This window comes from Cnephaeus nilssonii (assembly GCF_951640355.1).
Source record: "Cnephaeus nilssonii genome assembly, chromosome: 1".
NCBI classification, from domain to species: domain Eukaryota; kingdom Metazoa; phylum Chordata; class Mammalia; order Chiroptera; family Vespertilionidae; genus Cnephaeus; species Cnephaeus nilssonii.
The window spans coordinates 93266799-93282601 of record NC_137072.1 but is presented as its reverse complement, the minus strand read 5'-3'; the positions used below and the strand labels follow the sequence as shown (position 1 = coordinate 93282601).

Below are 15803 nucleotides of genomic sequence, written 5' to 3'. Positions count from 1 at the left end.
AATTAACTGCCATCTTTGTTGGGTAATTTGTATACTCACCCTGATTGGCTGGTGGGCGTGGCTTTGGCTGGTGGGTGTGGCTTGGGCGTAGCAAAGGTGTGGTCAATTTGCATATTACTATTTTATTAGGTAGGATAATATATTTATCTGCTGTTTATTTTGGTAAAGAAGCTCTCTGTTCCAATGTCAGAGCATGGTGTAGGTACAGAGAATGCTCCATTCCCCACCTCAGGTCCTTTCCCTCACTGATTTAAAATGCCTCTGGTTTTTTATGTTACAATCCTGCATATACTTCTGTGTGAGTCTGTACTTCTATTCTACTCTGTTGATGTTGGCTATTTCTATACTAATATAACAATGCTTTAATTATTATAATTTTAAATGGTTTCCTCCTCAAATTGTATTAATTTTTTTAAATTTCAAAACCGCTACCCACATTTGTGTATCATGTAAAACAACCCAAAGATACATAATGAAAAGGTTAATAATTACCTTCCTGTATCTCTTCACCTCCAAATTCCCAAATGTCCAGCAGCTGGAACAGGGTCCTGGAGTTCCCTTGATGACCTGGTGTAACCCTCTGTTCCTTTCTAATACGTGAAGGTCTGGAGGGGGCACTGGGAGAGCTGGGGCAGCTAGAGGGCACCAGAAGAAATATTATTACCACTGGTATAGCCACACCAGTGTGTACTAGTCGAATATCAGCCACGTGTGTGTGTGTGTACAGGCATACCTCGGAGATACTGCAAACTCAGTTCCAATGCACCACAATAAAGTGAGTTGACATCTTTTTGCTGTGGAGGGTCTTGCCTTCAATGTGTAAATAACGCAACATTTGTGAAGGGAAATAAAGTGAAGTGCAATAAAATGAGGTATGCCTGTATCTAGATAATATATACACTAAATATATGGAACTATTCCTATTTTAATAAGTTTTAAAAATTGAAATGTTATCCACAAACAATAATTCATCATTTTAAAGTGCATACTTCATTGCTTTTAAGTATACTGAGGAAGTGTTTTTAGTATATTGTGCAACCATCAGCACGAGTTCCAGAACATTTTCACCCCAGACAGAAACTTTGAACCCACTAAGGAGTCACTTCTCATTCCCCGGGTCCCCTAGCTCCGGGCAGCCACTTAAATACTTTTGTCTCTGTGGGCTTGCCTATTCTAGACATTTCAGTTAAATAAATTTATACAATAACCTGATATCATCAACTCAAAAAAATCCCAAATGTCATCATCTCAGTCAGGTATAAGTGAGACTCTGGGTATGAACTTATTTTACTATTCAAAGAAATGGGCTATCAACTGGGGTTTGGAAATCATTTTGCTTTTGGAGGGACATTTCTGGACGGTAACTTGACCAACCTTAATTATGGATTATTAATACCATTAAAAAAGAGCATACTAGTATATGTAGTTAAAATACATCATAGCCTATCAAATAAGTATTTATTGAATACCTACTATATATCAGATACTCTTCTAGGTGCTAGGAATATATCAGTGAATTAAAACTGACAAAAATCTCAGCCTATGAATATTTATATTGTGGAGCTATGTTCCTAATTGGGAAGAAATGATTATTTTCAGAGAGTATTCTTTAAGTGAAAACATTTTTAAAAATTATTTCTATGTGTTGAGAACATATATGAGTAGGCCTTAGAAATTCAGTTTATTGGTTACAATGTTGGCGAGAGGAGAAACTAGCTCTCTTGCCTTTACAACCTACATAGCTATTATTATACTAGTATTTTAACAGTTCAGGTCAGCATAAGCATTTATTAAAGCACCGCCATTTGCCAGACGCTTTGGCGTGTCATTTGCGGTCATGTGTGTTTGCCTACATTCTAAGGGACCTCTCCATCCCTTTACTCACTTTATGCCCCAGACATATGGAAACACTTGCCATACTCCAAACAGACATTTTCATGGTCTCCTTTCTGTCTAGAATCACCTTCCTTACCTTATTGGAAACCTAATATTCTTAAAGATATAGCACCAAGGCTGCTACTACTGTGAAATCTTCACATTTGATGTCTCCCATGGCCAGAGTTGACTGTATTTTATTCTGTATTACCATGTAATTTTGTCTCTAGTTTGCTCAGCATTCTTATTTGTGGTTCTTTATATTGTGAACTGATTAGAGTCTACAATTAAATTGTAAACCATTTATGAGAATCAATATTTAGGTGCTTTGCACAGTAGGCAAATCATTAATACATATACATTTAAAATGTTTGTTTTTTTCCCCAGCGGTACAGATCATCATTCAATTTATGGAATGGTCATTTATGAGCCAACTCTTAATTCCCATACTACAAAATCCTTTATTTTCACTTCTAGCAAATGACTACAAAATCCAGACCAGAAACTCTCCTGTCTGCCACACATAGGCCAGGAGGCACTTTCTCTGTCGGCTGTAGCCACAGCCCTTTAAAATGGTTTTAAATTTCAGAATATAATAGACAAAATTATTAAGAGTTTCTGATATTTTAATTTATATGAAAAGTGTTTATTGCCTTGGTTAAATACATTTTAATTGTAAAAGTATGGAAATATAAGAATTATTTATTATTTATAAACTAGAGGCCCAGTGCACGAATTCGTGCATGGGTGGGATCCCTCTGGGTGGCCTGCAGGGATCAGGCCGAAACCTGCAGTCCAATGCTGCCTGCAGCTCCTACCTGCTGCTCCCGCTCATCCCGGCCCCACTGTGCCTACCGCGGGCTCACGCCCAATCAGTCCCGATTGGGAGAGGCTTGCACTGCCACTGCAGTACTCGACAGCCATGAGCCCTACATCTGGTGCCCTCACAAGGGGAGTGGCCTTCAGGATCAGGCTGAAACTGGCTCTCCAATATCCCTCCAAGGGTCCCAAATTGCGAGAGGGTGCAGGCCAGGCTGAGGGACCCCACCGGTGCACGATTGGGCCAGGGAAGGACCATGGGAGGGCTCCAGGGCATGTCCGGCCCATCTCACTCAGTCCCAATCGGCCAGACCCCAGCAGCAAGCTAACCTACCAGTTGTAGCATCTGCCCCTGGTGGTCAGTGCATGTCATGCGCCTGGTCGACCAATTGACTGTCTGCCTTCTGGTGGTCAGTTCACGTCACTGTGAGCAGTTGAGCAGCCTTAGCATATCATTAGTATATTGTGCTTTGATTGGTTGTTTGGTTGTTCTGCCGTTTGGTCTATTTGCATATTACCCTTTTATTATATAGGATGAACCACTTACTATTAAATAAGAAATTAATTATTAAATACAAAAACCAAAATTTTATTTTAAACATATTAGTGATTAGAATTTTTTATTTCTTATATGAAGTTTTTATTATGTACTTTCTTGAACACTACATAATTCATACATTAATACTAAAAAAAGTTATTGGGAAGAATAATGTAGTTAAAATGCTAGACCAAATTTTTATGTTGTAATTGTGCAAAAGGCAACCAAAAGAAGGAAGTCATACCTTGTATAGTTTGACAACATGTGGAAGTAAAGAATTTTTTGGATTGTACCTTTGTGATTACTATACATATTAACCTGTTTTGATTATGGGAGCCTTTTTTTTTTTGGTGTTAACATATTGACTTGGGGAAGAGTTTTTAATTTGCTAAAAGGTTGGTATTCTTGTCATAGTTTTTTAAAGGCGGAGAACTTGGGAAATAGACTAAATTATGAGTAAACCTGAAATATTACAGTTTTAAAATTATAATAGTATTGTACAGTTTCAGTATTTTATCCTAACTTGGAATTTATGTTTAAATGACTGGTAAAACATAATAGAAGAAAACTTGTTGCAATTTACTCTCTCCCTCCATTGGCAAATTAGCCCTTCTAACTAGGACTGTTTGCTCCTGTCTCCTGCAGGCTTAGTCCTCCTGTCCTTCCACTGTGTTCCATAAAGGAAGTACATTCGTCTGCTGATAAATTCTTCAGAATGGAGCCATCTGAAACTACCAATGGTTGTTTTCTTTCTGTTCTAACAAGGGAGGTAAGGAAACAACAAATCCTCAGGAAATCTCTGAGCATTTTGTAACAGTGTGCTTATTTTATAAATAGCTAAAGGGCAGGAATAAGAATTATTACTGTATGCCAAAAAAAAAAAAAGCCCATTTTTATCTTTATATTTCTCCTGAGTATTCCTCTCTTGCCTGCTCTCCAACCCCACTTCTCCATACACTTTGTCAACACCTAGTTCATCTTATTTCACATATAAGAAATAAGCTCTGTCATTCTTTTTTTCCCCTCTGTCATAAATGAGGAAATTTAATTACAGAAGTCATTTGCTGAGGCTTATGGGATATATTAGAGACTAAGGCCTAAAAACCATTTCTTTTAGTATAATGTCCTCTCTTACTTCTTCTGAAACACTGATAAATATTTGTAAATATACACCCTAAATCAACTCCCACATTTAGTACCTGCTTCTTTATTGTAGCGGGACCCATCTGAGACAGTGTCTGTGAAAGATGTTTTGGCTCGCGCTGCAGCAAAGGGTCTACTGGAGGGAATTGAGTTGGGTAAATCTTCAAAACGGGAGAAGAAGAAAAAATCAAAAACAACATTGCCAAAAGCTTCCTCTACTGACAGTAAAGGCATTCAAATGAAAATTGCTGAGTTCCTGAACCGAGAAACTAATGCAAATGCTAATCGGTCACAGACAGCAACAACAAAAATATCTCTTCTACAGAAAAGTACAATTCAAGCGGGTTCTGCCTCACAGGCCAGAAAACCCAACAAGCCTGCCGCCAACCCCTTGGTGCCTGCATTTATGAAGAACACATCTCTCTCCAGACCGTATGAACGTCCCACAAACTTCGTAAGACCTCGCCCAGAAGACAAGATGGTTGTACTGAAACCCGTAGAGATTGTTTTGCCTCCAGTAATGTTCCCATTATCACCTCCCCCAGGGATCAGACCTCATATACCAACTCAACATTTTTACTATCGTTGGTTTGCTCCTAAAACTATTGTGCCCGGCTACCATTCCACACCATTGATATCCAGAAAAGGGGAAAAGCCGAAAGGAAACTTACCTTCTTCCTTACTCAGACATCGTCGACCATGGCTTTGACTGTCTTGTATGTGTGTTGTTGTTTTTCTACAGGGGTCAAGAGCAGGTTTTTTTTTCAGCCTGATATTTCTCTGAAGGTTAGACATCCCTACACAAGATACTCATCCTTTCAGTCACTTAGTATCTTCTACATGTGATATTACCTTCAAGGGAATTAAGACAAGTGAGACAACACAATCATGGAGGTGGTTAAGCAAAGCAAAACTCAGAGATTTTGACATCTCAGTGCTGATCTGTTCTAGAATGGCCACGTGTAGACCCAGCAGCTGTTAGAACTTGTCTCTTATTAACTTTCAGTGGGGACCTAGGACACCACCTTGAAAAGAAAGCTACAACAGTTTTCCCTGAGGGGAGGCACTGCCTTATTCACAGGCATTTTTCCTAACTTAACTTTTGAGGCAATTTATTAGAAAGCACAGGTGTGGAAAAGACGCTGGCCCCCCTCACCGACTTTAGATTGCTCTTCAGTGTCTAGTCAGTCATAGTTTGACATTTTTAGTCACGATCAAGGTTCACTTTTTCTTAAATATCAGAACATTCATGAAGCCGGGGCTGATGTGAGTTTTGATGGAGGTTGAGTCTGAGTAGGAAGAACAGGAAGCTCCGAAGTTCCAGGTGTGGGTAGTTCAGATGTCCAGTTAGAGTGAACACTGTTTCCCATTGGAAGAGCTTCCAGGATCTTGAGCAGATCGGACATAATCAGCCCTCCCTTCTATTTATGCCAAATAAGATTGTAAAAAAGTGACTATAAGCTAATTTCCATCTAAATAGTAATAATTCTGAGGAAGAGGCAAACTGTTGAATACAAGTGACACCTATTGTTGAAGAAACCCATAACAATTTGATTCTATTCAAAGATCAAATATTGAAATCTACAAGTCATGTCAAATGGCACACAGTAATCAAATTTTGGTAAATCATTTCTGATGCACAATGAAAATATATTATAGCAGTATGTTAATTATATTAAAAATCAATTAATCTTGACTATATGATCAATTGTCTACCAAGAATTGGTATGATTATCATTTCTGGGTCTATTGATTTTTTTCCCCTATCATGGCAAAAGAAATTGCTTGACATTAAGTGGAATAAATTACACCTACAAATCCTATTGTTAAAAAAATGTTCATAGACACATTCATAAAGTTTGAATTTAAAGTTCTATTTTCAGAATCCAATTGTGTTGAACAGTGTTATGTAAATTTCTGAATGTTCAATTCAGGTGGCATGATTTTAGTAGAATATTACCTCTTCCAGATGAATGTTTAGATCTGTTTCAACTCTAATGTTATTTTCTCACTTGAAGTGAGGATAAAAAATGGTGAATATCATTTTAGTAGTAAATTATTTTTATTTTAGCTGAAGGTTTACATTTATTAGTGAAATGTGTCAATGAAGGAAACAAAACTTTTTATATTTGAACCAGGTTATATTTTCAATATCAAAAGAATTCCCATGTTAATTATGACTCTTACAATGTACAAATATTTTAAATGCTCAACTTATTTCACTAATTTCATAGTTAAAAACTATGTATTTCTTTGCTCTAAAAGTTATAGTGTTTCACCCTCTTATTCCATCTGGCTTAGAGTGTTCCATGCCTCTGGGAAGCCAGTGCAGCTGAATTGAACTTTGGTAAAGAGCTGGTATTTTATCCCAGGAATCTTCTACCTCTTTCCTACCCTCTTCCCTCTGCCCCAGGCTGAAAAGTACTCCATTGTCAAAAAGCAGCAGGTCTGAGGTGTTTGTGGTAAGTTATATGAAGAAAACTCTCATTGTTAGGAAATAGTTCAGGATATTTTTCTGATCTCTGTCGCAGCATGATTCACGTCATGTCACTTTAGCCGCTTACATTTAGAATCATGTAACATGCACCTGCCTCTGAATCATCTTCACTTTGGAAGTACATGGAGATCCTGATTAAACCATTCACTAAGCCTGCAGGTTTCTTTGAGAATCTTCTAAGAAGGGCATGATCAGTTATTTAGATACTGTGGTAGAGTCAAAAAGGAAAAGTACCTGGGATAAAAACAATATTTGAGAATTCTAGTGAAGGAGAATTAAATATTGACATTTTTCTTTCTTGAGGTTCCTAGAGAAAGGTGTTGCAAAAATCTAAAATAATACTGTATTTAGATATTCCAACAGCAAATTCAGATTTTTATCTAAACTTACCATTACATAATACCTGAAACCAAAATGAAATTTTGTTCCTTGAGAGTAACTGCCTTTGATAGAGTAAGAGATAAACTATCGGGGGGAAAAGCAAGATGAGCATAGCATGGGAACATACTTTAAATTGTTTCCTTCTCCACATGTCTAACACTTAAACTAAGCCAGATTTAACATATTTGTTTTTCTAGTTACCTTTGATTTGGGATTTAGTGCCTGTACAACTCTATTCTTCATTCTTTGATGTCAGGTTCTTTCTAGTTCCTACCAGATGGAAATATGCAATAACTAAACAAAGCTGAATCTGACATTGCTGAAATGATTTTTTAAAATATGTATTCTTATTGATTCCAAAAAGGAAGAGGGAGAGAGAGAGAAACATCAATGATGAGAACCATTGATCGGCTGCCTCCTGCACGCCCCACACTGGAGATCAAGCCCACAACCAGGGGCATATGCCTTGACCAGGAATCGAACCGTGACCTCCTGGTTCATAGGTCAACGCTTAACCTCTGAGCTATACCGGCTGGGCTGAAATGATTTTTAAATTGAGGTAAGAATAATCTGAAAATAAAATTAGCATGGAGAACTTATATTTGTATTTCTGCATATATGTGACTGACATGCCAGATAAATGAGCCAAAAACTTTATGCAGCTAAATTTATTTTCACAACATATTACATTTAATTGTGTAAAAGTGGTCAACAGTAAATGGGCAAGAAAGCAAAACCAAATGTTCTTTCAGGATAAACAAGCTGCTTTGGGTGGCAGGGAGAGCTCTCGATAAAGTGTGAGCAGTATGTTTCCCTGAAGCTGAAATACACTTCATGTTGCTGGCTATGTAACAACCTGTAGCTGTGGAGTAGGGTAAGTCAGTCTGGCAAACCAGAGAGCGAGTGGTTTCACTAAATTGTGCTAATACCAGGGAAATGTTTTCCGAGTTGTGTGTGAAATCTTGAATGTTTTGCAATGCTTACAAAAATGAGTATGTCAAATGAGAAAAGGAGGAAAGCTTTAGGGCTCCTAGTAAATGAACTGCTCTGTAGAATTATCTTACCAATGTCAATCATAAAGTCATAAAGTGAATTTTTTTAAAAAAAGTAGCAGTGCCAGCAGGTTATCACCAAGAACTTATTTTAATGGAAATGAGAATAATGTCCCTTCATGCAGTAAGACACAAACAAAAAACAATGGTTCTAATGAGCTCTGGGTGGAAACAAAGGCGTGTGGACATGTGTCTCTTTTGGAGGAGATCACACATGTTGGATATAAAAGTGCAGCACCGAGCAGTGCTTTAGTTTGCAAAGTAAAAACTTGAGCCCTAGGCATGTTGGCCATTCCCCTTGATGCCGCCCATGAGCACATATATGAGGTGGCAAGTCTGTGTCTGTCTAGCTGCTTTTAAAAAATAAAATGAACTTTAAGCATTTTGCCTTTTCATCTACATATTCCAATAAAAATGTGACTACAAATCATTACAAAACCACCTTTTAGGCAACAAATAGTTCACTGAGATTACGTAGACCTGGATACATTGTGAGATAATATCCAGTAAAGATAATACATTAACACAATAATGCAGTATATTTCAGTAAAAATAGAATAAATAAAAATATTTTAAGCTGTATTTAACAGGTTAATTAAAAAAATGAGAAGACATACAAGGCATAGTGAACATGGCTGCTTGTTTACCGAAGGACAGACATAAAGAATGCATAGATAACAGAGTGTTGCTACAACATCATGTCAAACACTGGTGTCCCTGCACAGAAAAACACACACACTTTCATATATACTTTTTGGCCATGGCAGAAAGTGTCTGAACATACTGTTTAACATAATTAACTTTACAAAATTAACCACATTTAGTATGCAAAGCTACCTTCAAAACAAAATATCTGCAGTAAAGTTTTCAATATGTAAAGGCTATCATTCATTTTAATGTATCCTATAATTGCATATATAAATCAGTTTGCTACTTAAAGCTAGCTCAGTATGCCTGATCCTGTAAATAAACAAACATATGCCATAAAAAAATGAACACAGGGTTCTGGTAGAGATCTCCAATATAAAAGTGGATTGTTCAGAAGTTTGAAGTTTATCATACTAAAACGTTTCATTGTGGAGATCAAGATGAAAGAGGATCATGATTGAATTTGAAAAGCTTTCAAAGGGCACAGTATGGATTTTCTTAATGCAATAATTTCTGAAAATGGTATTGGTTACTTCAGATAGAAGCATATAGGCTGGTGAGAAGTATAATTCATTTCTAGAGGGGCATCTTTTTTGTCATAACATGAAGGTGCCAGCCACAATTTCAGAATTCTGAGAGGGAACAGAGGCAGGAGGCCACGCCTCATTCCATGTTCTCTGGTGGCTAAGCTGCGTGGATTAGGACTATCTCCACCACCAGTAACATCATCTCTGGGAAATGGCCTGGGATTCTGTCCTCTCCAACACACCAGAGGCACCCTGCGGGACAGCCCTGGACTGGGAAGGCAAGGGTTTTATAATTCATACCAGTGAGAGCAATTCCGCCACATTTCCTACTTCTACAGGGAATGCTACGATTTCCTGACCATATTGGGTCTGCCCAGAGTCCGTGTGTAAAGGTGAGGAAGCAGCATAGCCTACAAATGGGAGGGGAAGCCTGGGTCCTAGTCCTGGTTTTCTCACCAACTTTGGTCAGACCTCAGGCTTAGAGACTGAGCGTCTCGGTACTTCATGTTTTTATTTCTCAAATGTGTTTAGTACCTTCTCTACCTTATAAGGCTCAAGTGTGATAAGGATATGGAAACCATAAGACAAGCACATAGCAGGGGATATACAGAAAGCAGTTACTTTTATCACTGAATGTTGTAAAATGTTAATTTTGACATTAGAAAGTAAGACAAATGTTGGGATTGATCTCCTTAGCAAATTGCTTTTAAAACAATGTTAACAAGGATCTAAATCTGTGACTTAAGCTAAGTTTCATACCTATAGAGAGAGGAGGAGAAAAGCGTTAGTTTTGGGAAACTTGTTAGATAGTACATTGTCCTTATGTAGATTTTGCTCTGATTAGAAATTTTTAAATCTTGAAAATATAATGGAAAAAAGATAAATAAAAAAATATAGCTAGTGGAGTCTACTAATTCGGATAGTAAAGACCTAAGTCCAAGAAAGGTTCAACTTAATGTACTTTGTTGCCATGGAAAATACATGATGGACAGACAGCTTTCTGGGCAAAAAGCATTAGGGTAAGATTGAGCCAGATGCAGAATCCTAGCAGACGTTACTTAGGAGGTGGACAATATAAAATATAAATGGCATTTCCTCAATTCCAAATTGCATATTGGCTAATTAGCAAACTAAGGACAAAAGGCTTACGAGGAATACTTCATTTTAATGTTGTTTATGCAGAGAATGGCCATAGTGAACTATAATTCTCTAGCTGCATTGTACAATATAAGGCAGAAGTTTGAATATGTCCCACCCAAAATGCATTATGATTTTGTTAACCTTTCTTTTTCTTAATCGGTTTGAAAACCATCTGAAAAGAAAGGCTATTTTTGTTCGATTTTAATTTCTGACATTTGGTTTGTTTTCAATTGTGAAGTTTCATTTTCCCCCCCAACACCCCACAATCAGCTGCTGACATGAAACGGTGTCCACGTGTCGAGCTCGTCAAGGAAAGCGGCCAGTCGGTTTCCATTCTGATGCCAATAGCCAATTTTGACAACGAAAAGGTCCAGTTTTACGAATTTAACTAAAAAATCATCCTATTTTTACAGCATCTCAGTGGTGTCTGGGATGCAGAGTCTTCTCCAAAGTTGAACACAGGACAAAGTGCTGTAGGACTGCAACGTTGCTCAGGACAGATCCTGTCACGAAGACCGCAACCCGGGCGTCCTTCACGCCAAGGACTCGGCATCAGTTCGCGAGGAGGGAGGGGTGTGGCCACATTCTTCCCCGTGTGTGTGAAGTTAATCATGTTCACGATATTTACAATAAGAAAAAGACCTTCCACGGCTCATGATGGAACTTACAGCAAAAAAATTAGTCATGCTTCTTTTCATATCACATGATGGTGGCAAGACGAGAGAACATGCTTGTCTAACACTGTTCGGTGAAGGATAAATTTTCTGAAGACAAAGCATCAGCAACGGAACGGAAGGCCGGAGACAGTCCATGTTCTTTAGTGTGGCTATTCGAGCTTCAGGGAGAGATGGCGGGATCCTTTAGCATCCGCAGCTACGGCGTTTCCGTGACAGGGCGTTTCTGTTTCAAAGTGTCAATGAGGGACAAGACCCCGCGTTTCACATTGGTTGTGACCCGTCTGGTCACCGAGTCTGCTGGCGGAGGAGGTGGCCGGACTTTCTGTGAGGGCGGCCTGGCTACCAAGCACTTCTGGTATCGCAGCTGAAACGAAACATGGTTGATGGTCGTTAATAACGTATCATCCCTTCTTGTTGAATGTGATTTTAATTAATCACCAATACATTTACTCCCCAAAGTTAATGACCTAGCTCCTAAACATGAATCCAAGAATCCAGTAATTTTTTCTTTAAGTGGAGTGTTTTAAATTTTCTTAAAAGATCCTGAGGCTTGACAAAGATGCTTTGGCTTTGCCATCTTTTTCTTCCATCCAGCTCCTCCCTCTACTTGTCCTCTGTATCGATAGGCTGCAATTCACATACTACCTCATAGTCGAAGAGCAAGTCTAAGTTTTACAAGTCTAAACCTTAATGGATTAATTAAAAGAATCCATTATCCTGGCACCACGAACAGTTTCTTATCCTTCAGAAAGAAATATAACAACACAATCCATCTGCTTTTGTATTATACAAAGATAAGTAATTCTTAAAAATTAGATTAAAAGGCTAAAATTTATCCATTTTTTTTCCCTAATCCAAGCACTTAAAAATAAATCCATGGCTGGTTTTTAAAAACCTACTTAAACATTAATAATTCCCTCAGCACAGTGTGAAACAGGCTGATGCTCCCCACCCCCCAAAGCATCAACTATTTGTAGCAAGATCTGGGTCACAGTGTCTGCACAGCCCACAGGCCTCAAAACTAGCCCCTTCCAACCCAATCGCACGAGAAATGAGTCACTGCGTGTCCCCTCTGTGTACGGTACCCGCCAGGTCTGCACCACAACCCAGACTACACACTCTTAGAGCTCAGGCTTGTTAACGGGCAGCTGTGGCGCATGGTACGCTGGACTGGGAGTTCCTAATGCAAATTAGGCAGTTCCAGCGCGAGTCAAAACTGCCCCTATCCCTCTCTGCCTTATTCTAAATTTCACCAAAATATTTTCAGCTGGGCTCCACCACACAGCTGCAAAATCTGCCTAACAATTATGTAGATTCAAGAGAATGTGTTCACGCCACAGACATCTCAGATGGTACAGATTCATGCACAGATATTTCAGACGGAGAAGCATAGAGATGTGATTCAGGACGCTGGCTTCGGCATATAAGGAAAGGTCTGATTTTATCAACGGGCCTTATACAGGACTGGCTGAGCCTCTCCAGCGGCTGCCCTAATGCCATTAAAGTAGCAAGCAAATGAGTAAAAAATTGCCTCTAAGACATAAAATGGGCCTGGGAATCAGAAAACAAACTGTAACCAGCGATAAAGCTAATTATTTAATTGCCGTTGGCATTTGAAATGTATAATTAAGGCGGAAAGCTATTCATTTTATGACTAAAACCATCTGTTACGATCATTTTCAATTTCATGACATACCTAAATAGTCACCCTCCATTTCTGCTTGGCTGAACTCTCCATCTTCTCTCTTCTTCACATAGTCCCTGCATCCCCTCTCTGTCACCCATGCCCCGTCAGGAAGGTTCATCTCAACTCTTCCCGCACCCCTGTTTCCCCCACCTGGCCCTGCTCCTTTATATGCATAATCCTGGCTCCACAGAACCAGGGGGACTTGTACCCCTGATCAAGGACTGTGGTAAGAAGGAAACCAGCTCTTCCCTTCCCTTCCCCATCCGCCCCTCTCCATTTCAAAGGGGTCTTTTATGACAAAAGTCAATCAGCTCTTTTCTTGTTCCTCACCTCTGTTACCTGCCATCCACCGCATCTCTTCCCCCCATGCTTAACCTAGCAACATGCTGTGTGGGGAACCAGAGAACTCCCTCAACTTCTCTAAACCCCACTTACTCTTGGATTCTTGGCATCTTCTGGCCAGTCTCAAAGTCCCTCTAACAGCAATTTTCACCCAGTGTCCCACAAGGATTTTAAAAACATGCAATACGGCCGAAACCGGTTTGGCTCAGTGGATAGAGCGTCGGCCTGCGGACTGAAAAGTCCCAGGTTCGATTCCGGTCAAGGGCATGTACCTTGGTTGCGGGCACATCCCCAGTAGGGGGTGTGCAAGAGGCAGCTGATTGATGTTTCTCTGTCATCGATGTTTCTAACTCTCTATCCCTCTCTCTTCCTCTCTATGAAAAATCAATAAAATATATTAAAAATTAAAACAAAAATAGAAAGAAAAAAAAAAACCCAACATGCAATACCTGACTACTTAGTCAGGGGCACTAACCTCTTTTTCCTTAGAGCAGTGGTCGGCAAACTGCGGCTCTGTTAACTAATGAGTTTGCCAACCACTGCCTTAGAGTGTCAAAAAAAAAAAAAAAAAAAAAAAAAAAAAAAGACAACAGTCAACAATCTGGTGTGAATAAATCAAAATTATACCTATTTTTTTTTGTCAGATGGCCAAAAAACATATTTTTTGGTGTGCCACAGAATTTTAGTTATTGGGTTGTGTGCCCTGAGATAAAAAAGGTTGAAAATCGCTGCTCCAACCCAATTAGCAGGCTAAGCCCCTCCGCAGGCTCTTAATCTACCACCAAGACCCTGCCCCAACCACATATCTATATGCCTCCATTCCAGTCGGCTTTACTGGTTCATTTCCCTCAATGCCATAATGCAAGGATGCTTTCTTAGTCCTACTTGAATTCCCCAGAGTCCAGCCCATAAGGGCTGGATTGAACTAGATGAAGCCCAGGTACTTCAAATTCAGAATCTCCTTCATGCCCCCTCCCCGCCCCGCAACCCCCCCCACCCCCATGCGACTCTCCACAACATCCGCCAGGTCACCTGCTCCTGGTTTCCATGCTCTGCAACCCACATCTGGACCAGTAACCTGGCTTCCTGGTTGACGTCCCCACCCCAGACTCCTCCTCCCAACCGTCTTCCACTTTGTTTTCTTTTCTTTTGCTCTCGAGTACACTAAAAACCTACTATGGTCAGTCCACTCTCCTGCTTAGCATCCTTTGCTGAAGATAAACGCTTCGGCACAGCATTACGGGCACTTCACAATGCGGACCCTGCGTCCCTCCACTTGGCTCCCCCGCCCCAACCTGCTGTTGCTAGCATACACCACGCTTCAGGTTTTGATGCCCACATCCACACAATCCCTCGTTTTTACTAGAACTTTCTCAGTGCCAGCATCACTGGTGCTCAAAGTATTTTGAATGACAAGGTATTTTTGTTTGTGTGAAATCATACAAGATGCGAAGAGCATTGGGCTTTGGTACCCAGAGCAGGTGGGACTGAACGCAGACTCTCGTCAGCTCTGTGCCCAGGGCCCCCTTCTTTCCTCCGAGCCTGTCTTCTCATAAATAAAACAACTAACACCTGCCTAACAGGGTTGTTGTAAGGACTGAGTTCACAGACACGAAGTAAATAAAATATGTAAGCACATAAACCAACTCTCTGAAATAAAAATCATTCAATCCACTAAATTTTTTTAAAGTGCCGAGTCGGTTCAAAACAGTACCAACTCATACATGACCAGCAACATTTCCTGATCACATCCTGAAATTAATAAGGGACTAAGAACTGCGAATCCTTACGCTCGTGGTTTCAAAGATTGTCCTTTCCAACGTTCCCGGAATCTCGATGGAATCTGGCTCCATCCGGCCCTGCTTCTTGCAGGTGCCCTCGCCCCTAGTTATGGCAAACTGTTTATCACAATTGATTCTGGCCCCAGGAATGAGAGTGTCACGCAGTAAAGCATTACGTTTGAGATTAGACTCTTCTCCTTTTAAAATCAGTGACTCTGCTCCAATTTACGGCACAGAAAACGGAAGCAGGGGCGTGCAGCCGAACCAGTCCCCGCAGCGGGATTACTCACCATGCAGGCGGCCTGCACCGCCTCGGACACGTTAGCGGCGTTGGGTTCGCACCAGAAAACGTGGCACTCGAAGCGCTGGTTCCCAGTGTCCATGATGAAGGCAAATGTATGGATGTCCTTCCCGACGCCCATGAAGGACAGAAACCGCACGCGACACTCCACCAGGATTTCCTCTTCATTCTGCAAGACACACTGCTCAGCAGCCCGCTCTCGGGGAGCCGGGCAACCGTCACAAACACATCCAGACCCTCGATCAGAGAGTCAAGCTTGGGGTGGCCACCTCTAGGATTCAAAATATGCAGCCAACCTGAATCCAGGCAGCACGTGTCCCAGGGGCTGGAAGGCCCTCGCTGCTGAGGGGTCCCATCCTGGCATTTCATCTCGCTCTGAACTACACACAACCGAG

The 15803-nt window shown here is 40.3% G+C and overlaps 2 protein-coding genes across 12 annotated transcripts in view; one reads left to right on the top strand and one right to left on the bottom strand.

Annotated features, from left to right (window-relative positions):
• Positions 1 to 8230, top strand: part of NSUN7 (NOP2/Sun RNA methyltransferase family member 7) — a 34624-nt gene extending 26394 nt beyond the window's left edge. For both annotated transcript variants that reach the window (XM_079777743.1, XM_079777744.1), the window contains exons 11-12: positions 3878 to 4001; positions 4449 to 8230. In XM_079777743.1, coding sequence (XP_079633869.1) covers positions 3878 to 4001; positions 4449 to 5084 — 760 coding nt within the window. In that variant the 3' untranslated portion in view covers positions 5085 to 8230. The remainder of the gene's footprint in view (positions 1 to 3877; positions 4002 to 4448) is intronic.
• Positions 8231 to 8377: 147 nt separating this feature from the next.
• The window catches only part of APBB2 (amyloid beta precursor protein binding family B member 2), a 336993-nt gene continuing 329567 nt past the window's right edge, over positions 8378 to 15803 (bottom strand). For all 10 annotated transcript variants that reach the window (XM_079777652.1, XM_079777646.1, XM_079777651.1 and 7 more), the window contains 2 exons: positions 15398 to 15577; positions 8378 to 11661 (listed from right to left, as the gene is read on the bottom strand). In XM_079777652.1, the coding sequence (XP_079633778.1) occupies positions 11494 to 11661; positions 15398 to 15577 (348 nt within the window). In that variant the 3' untranslated portion in view covers positions 8378 to 11493. The remainder of the gene's footprint in view (positions 11662 to 15397; positions 15578 to 15803) is intronic.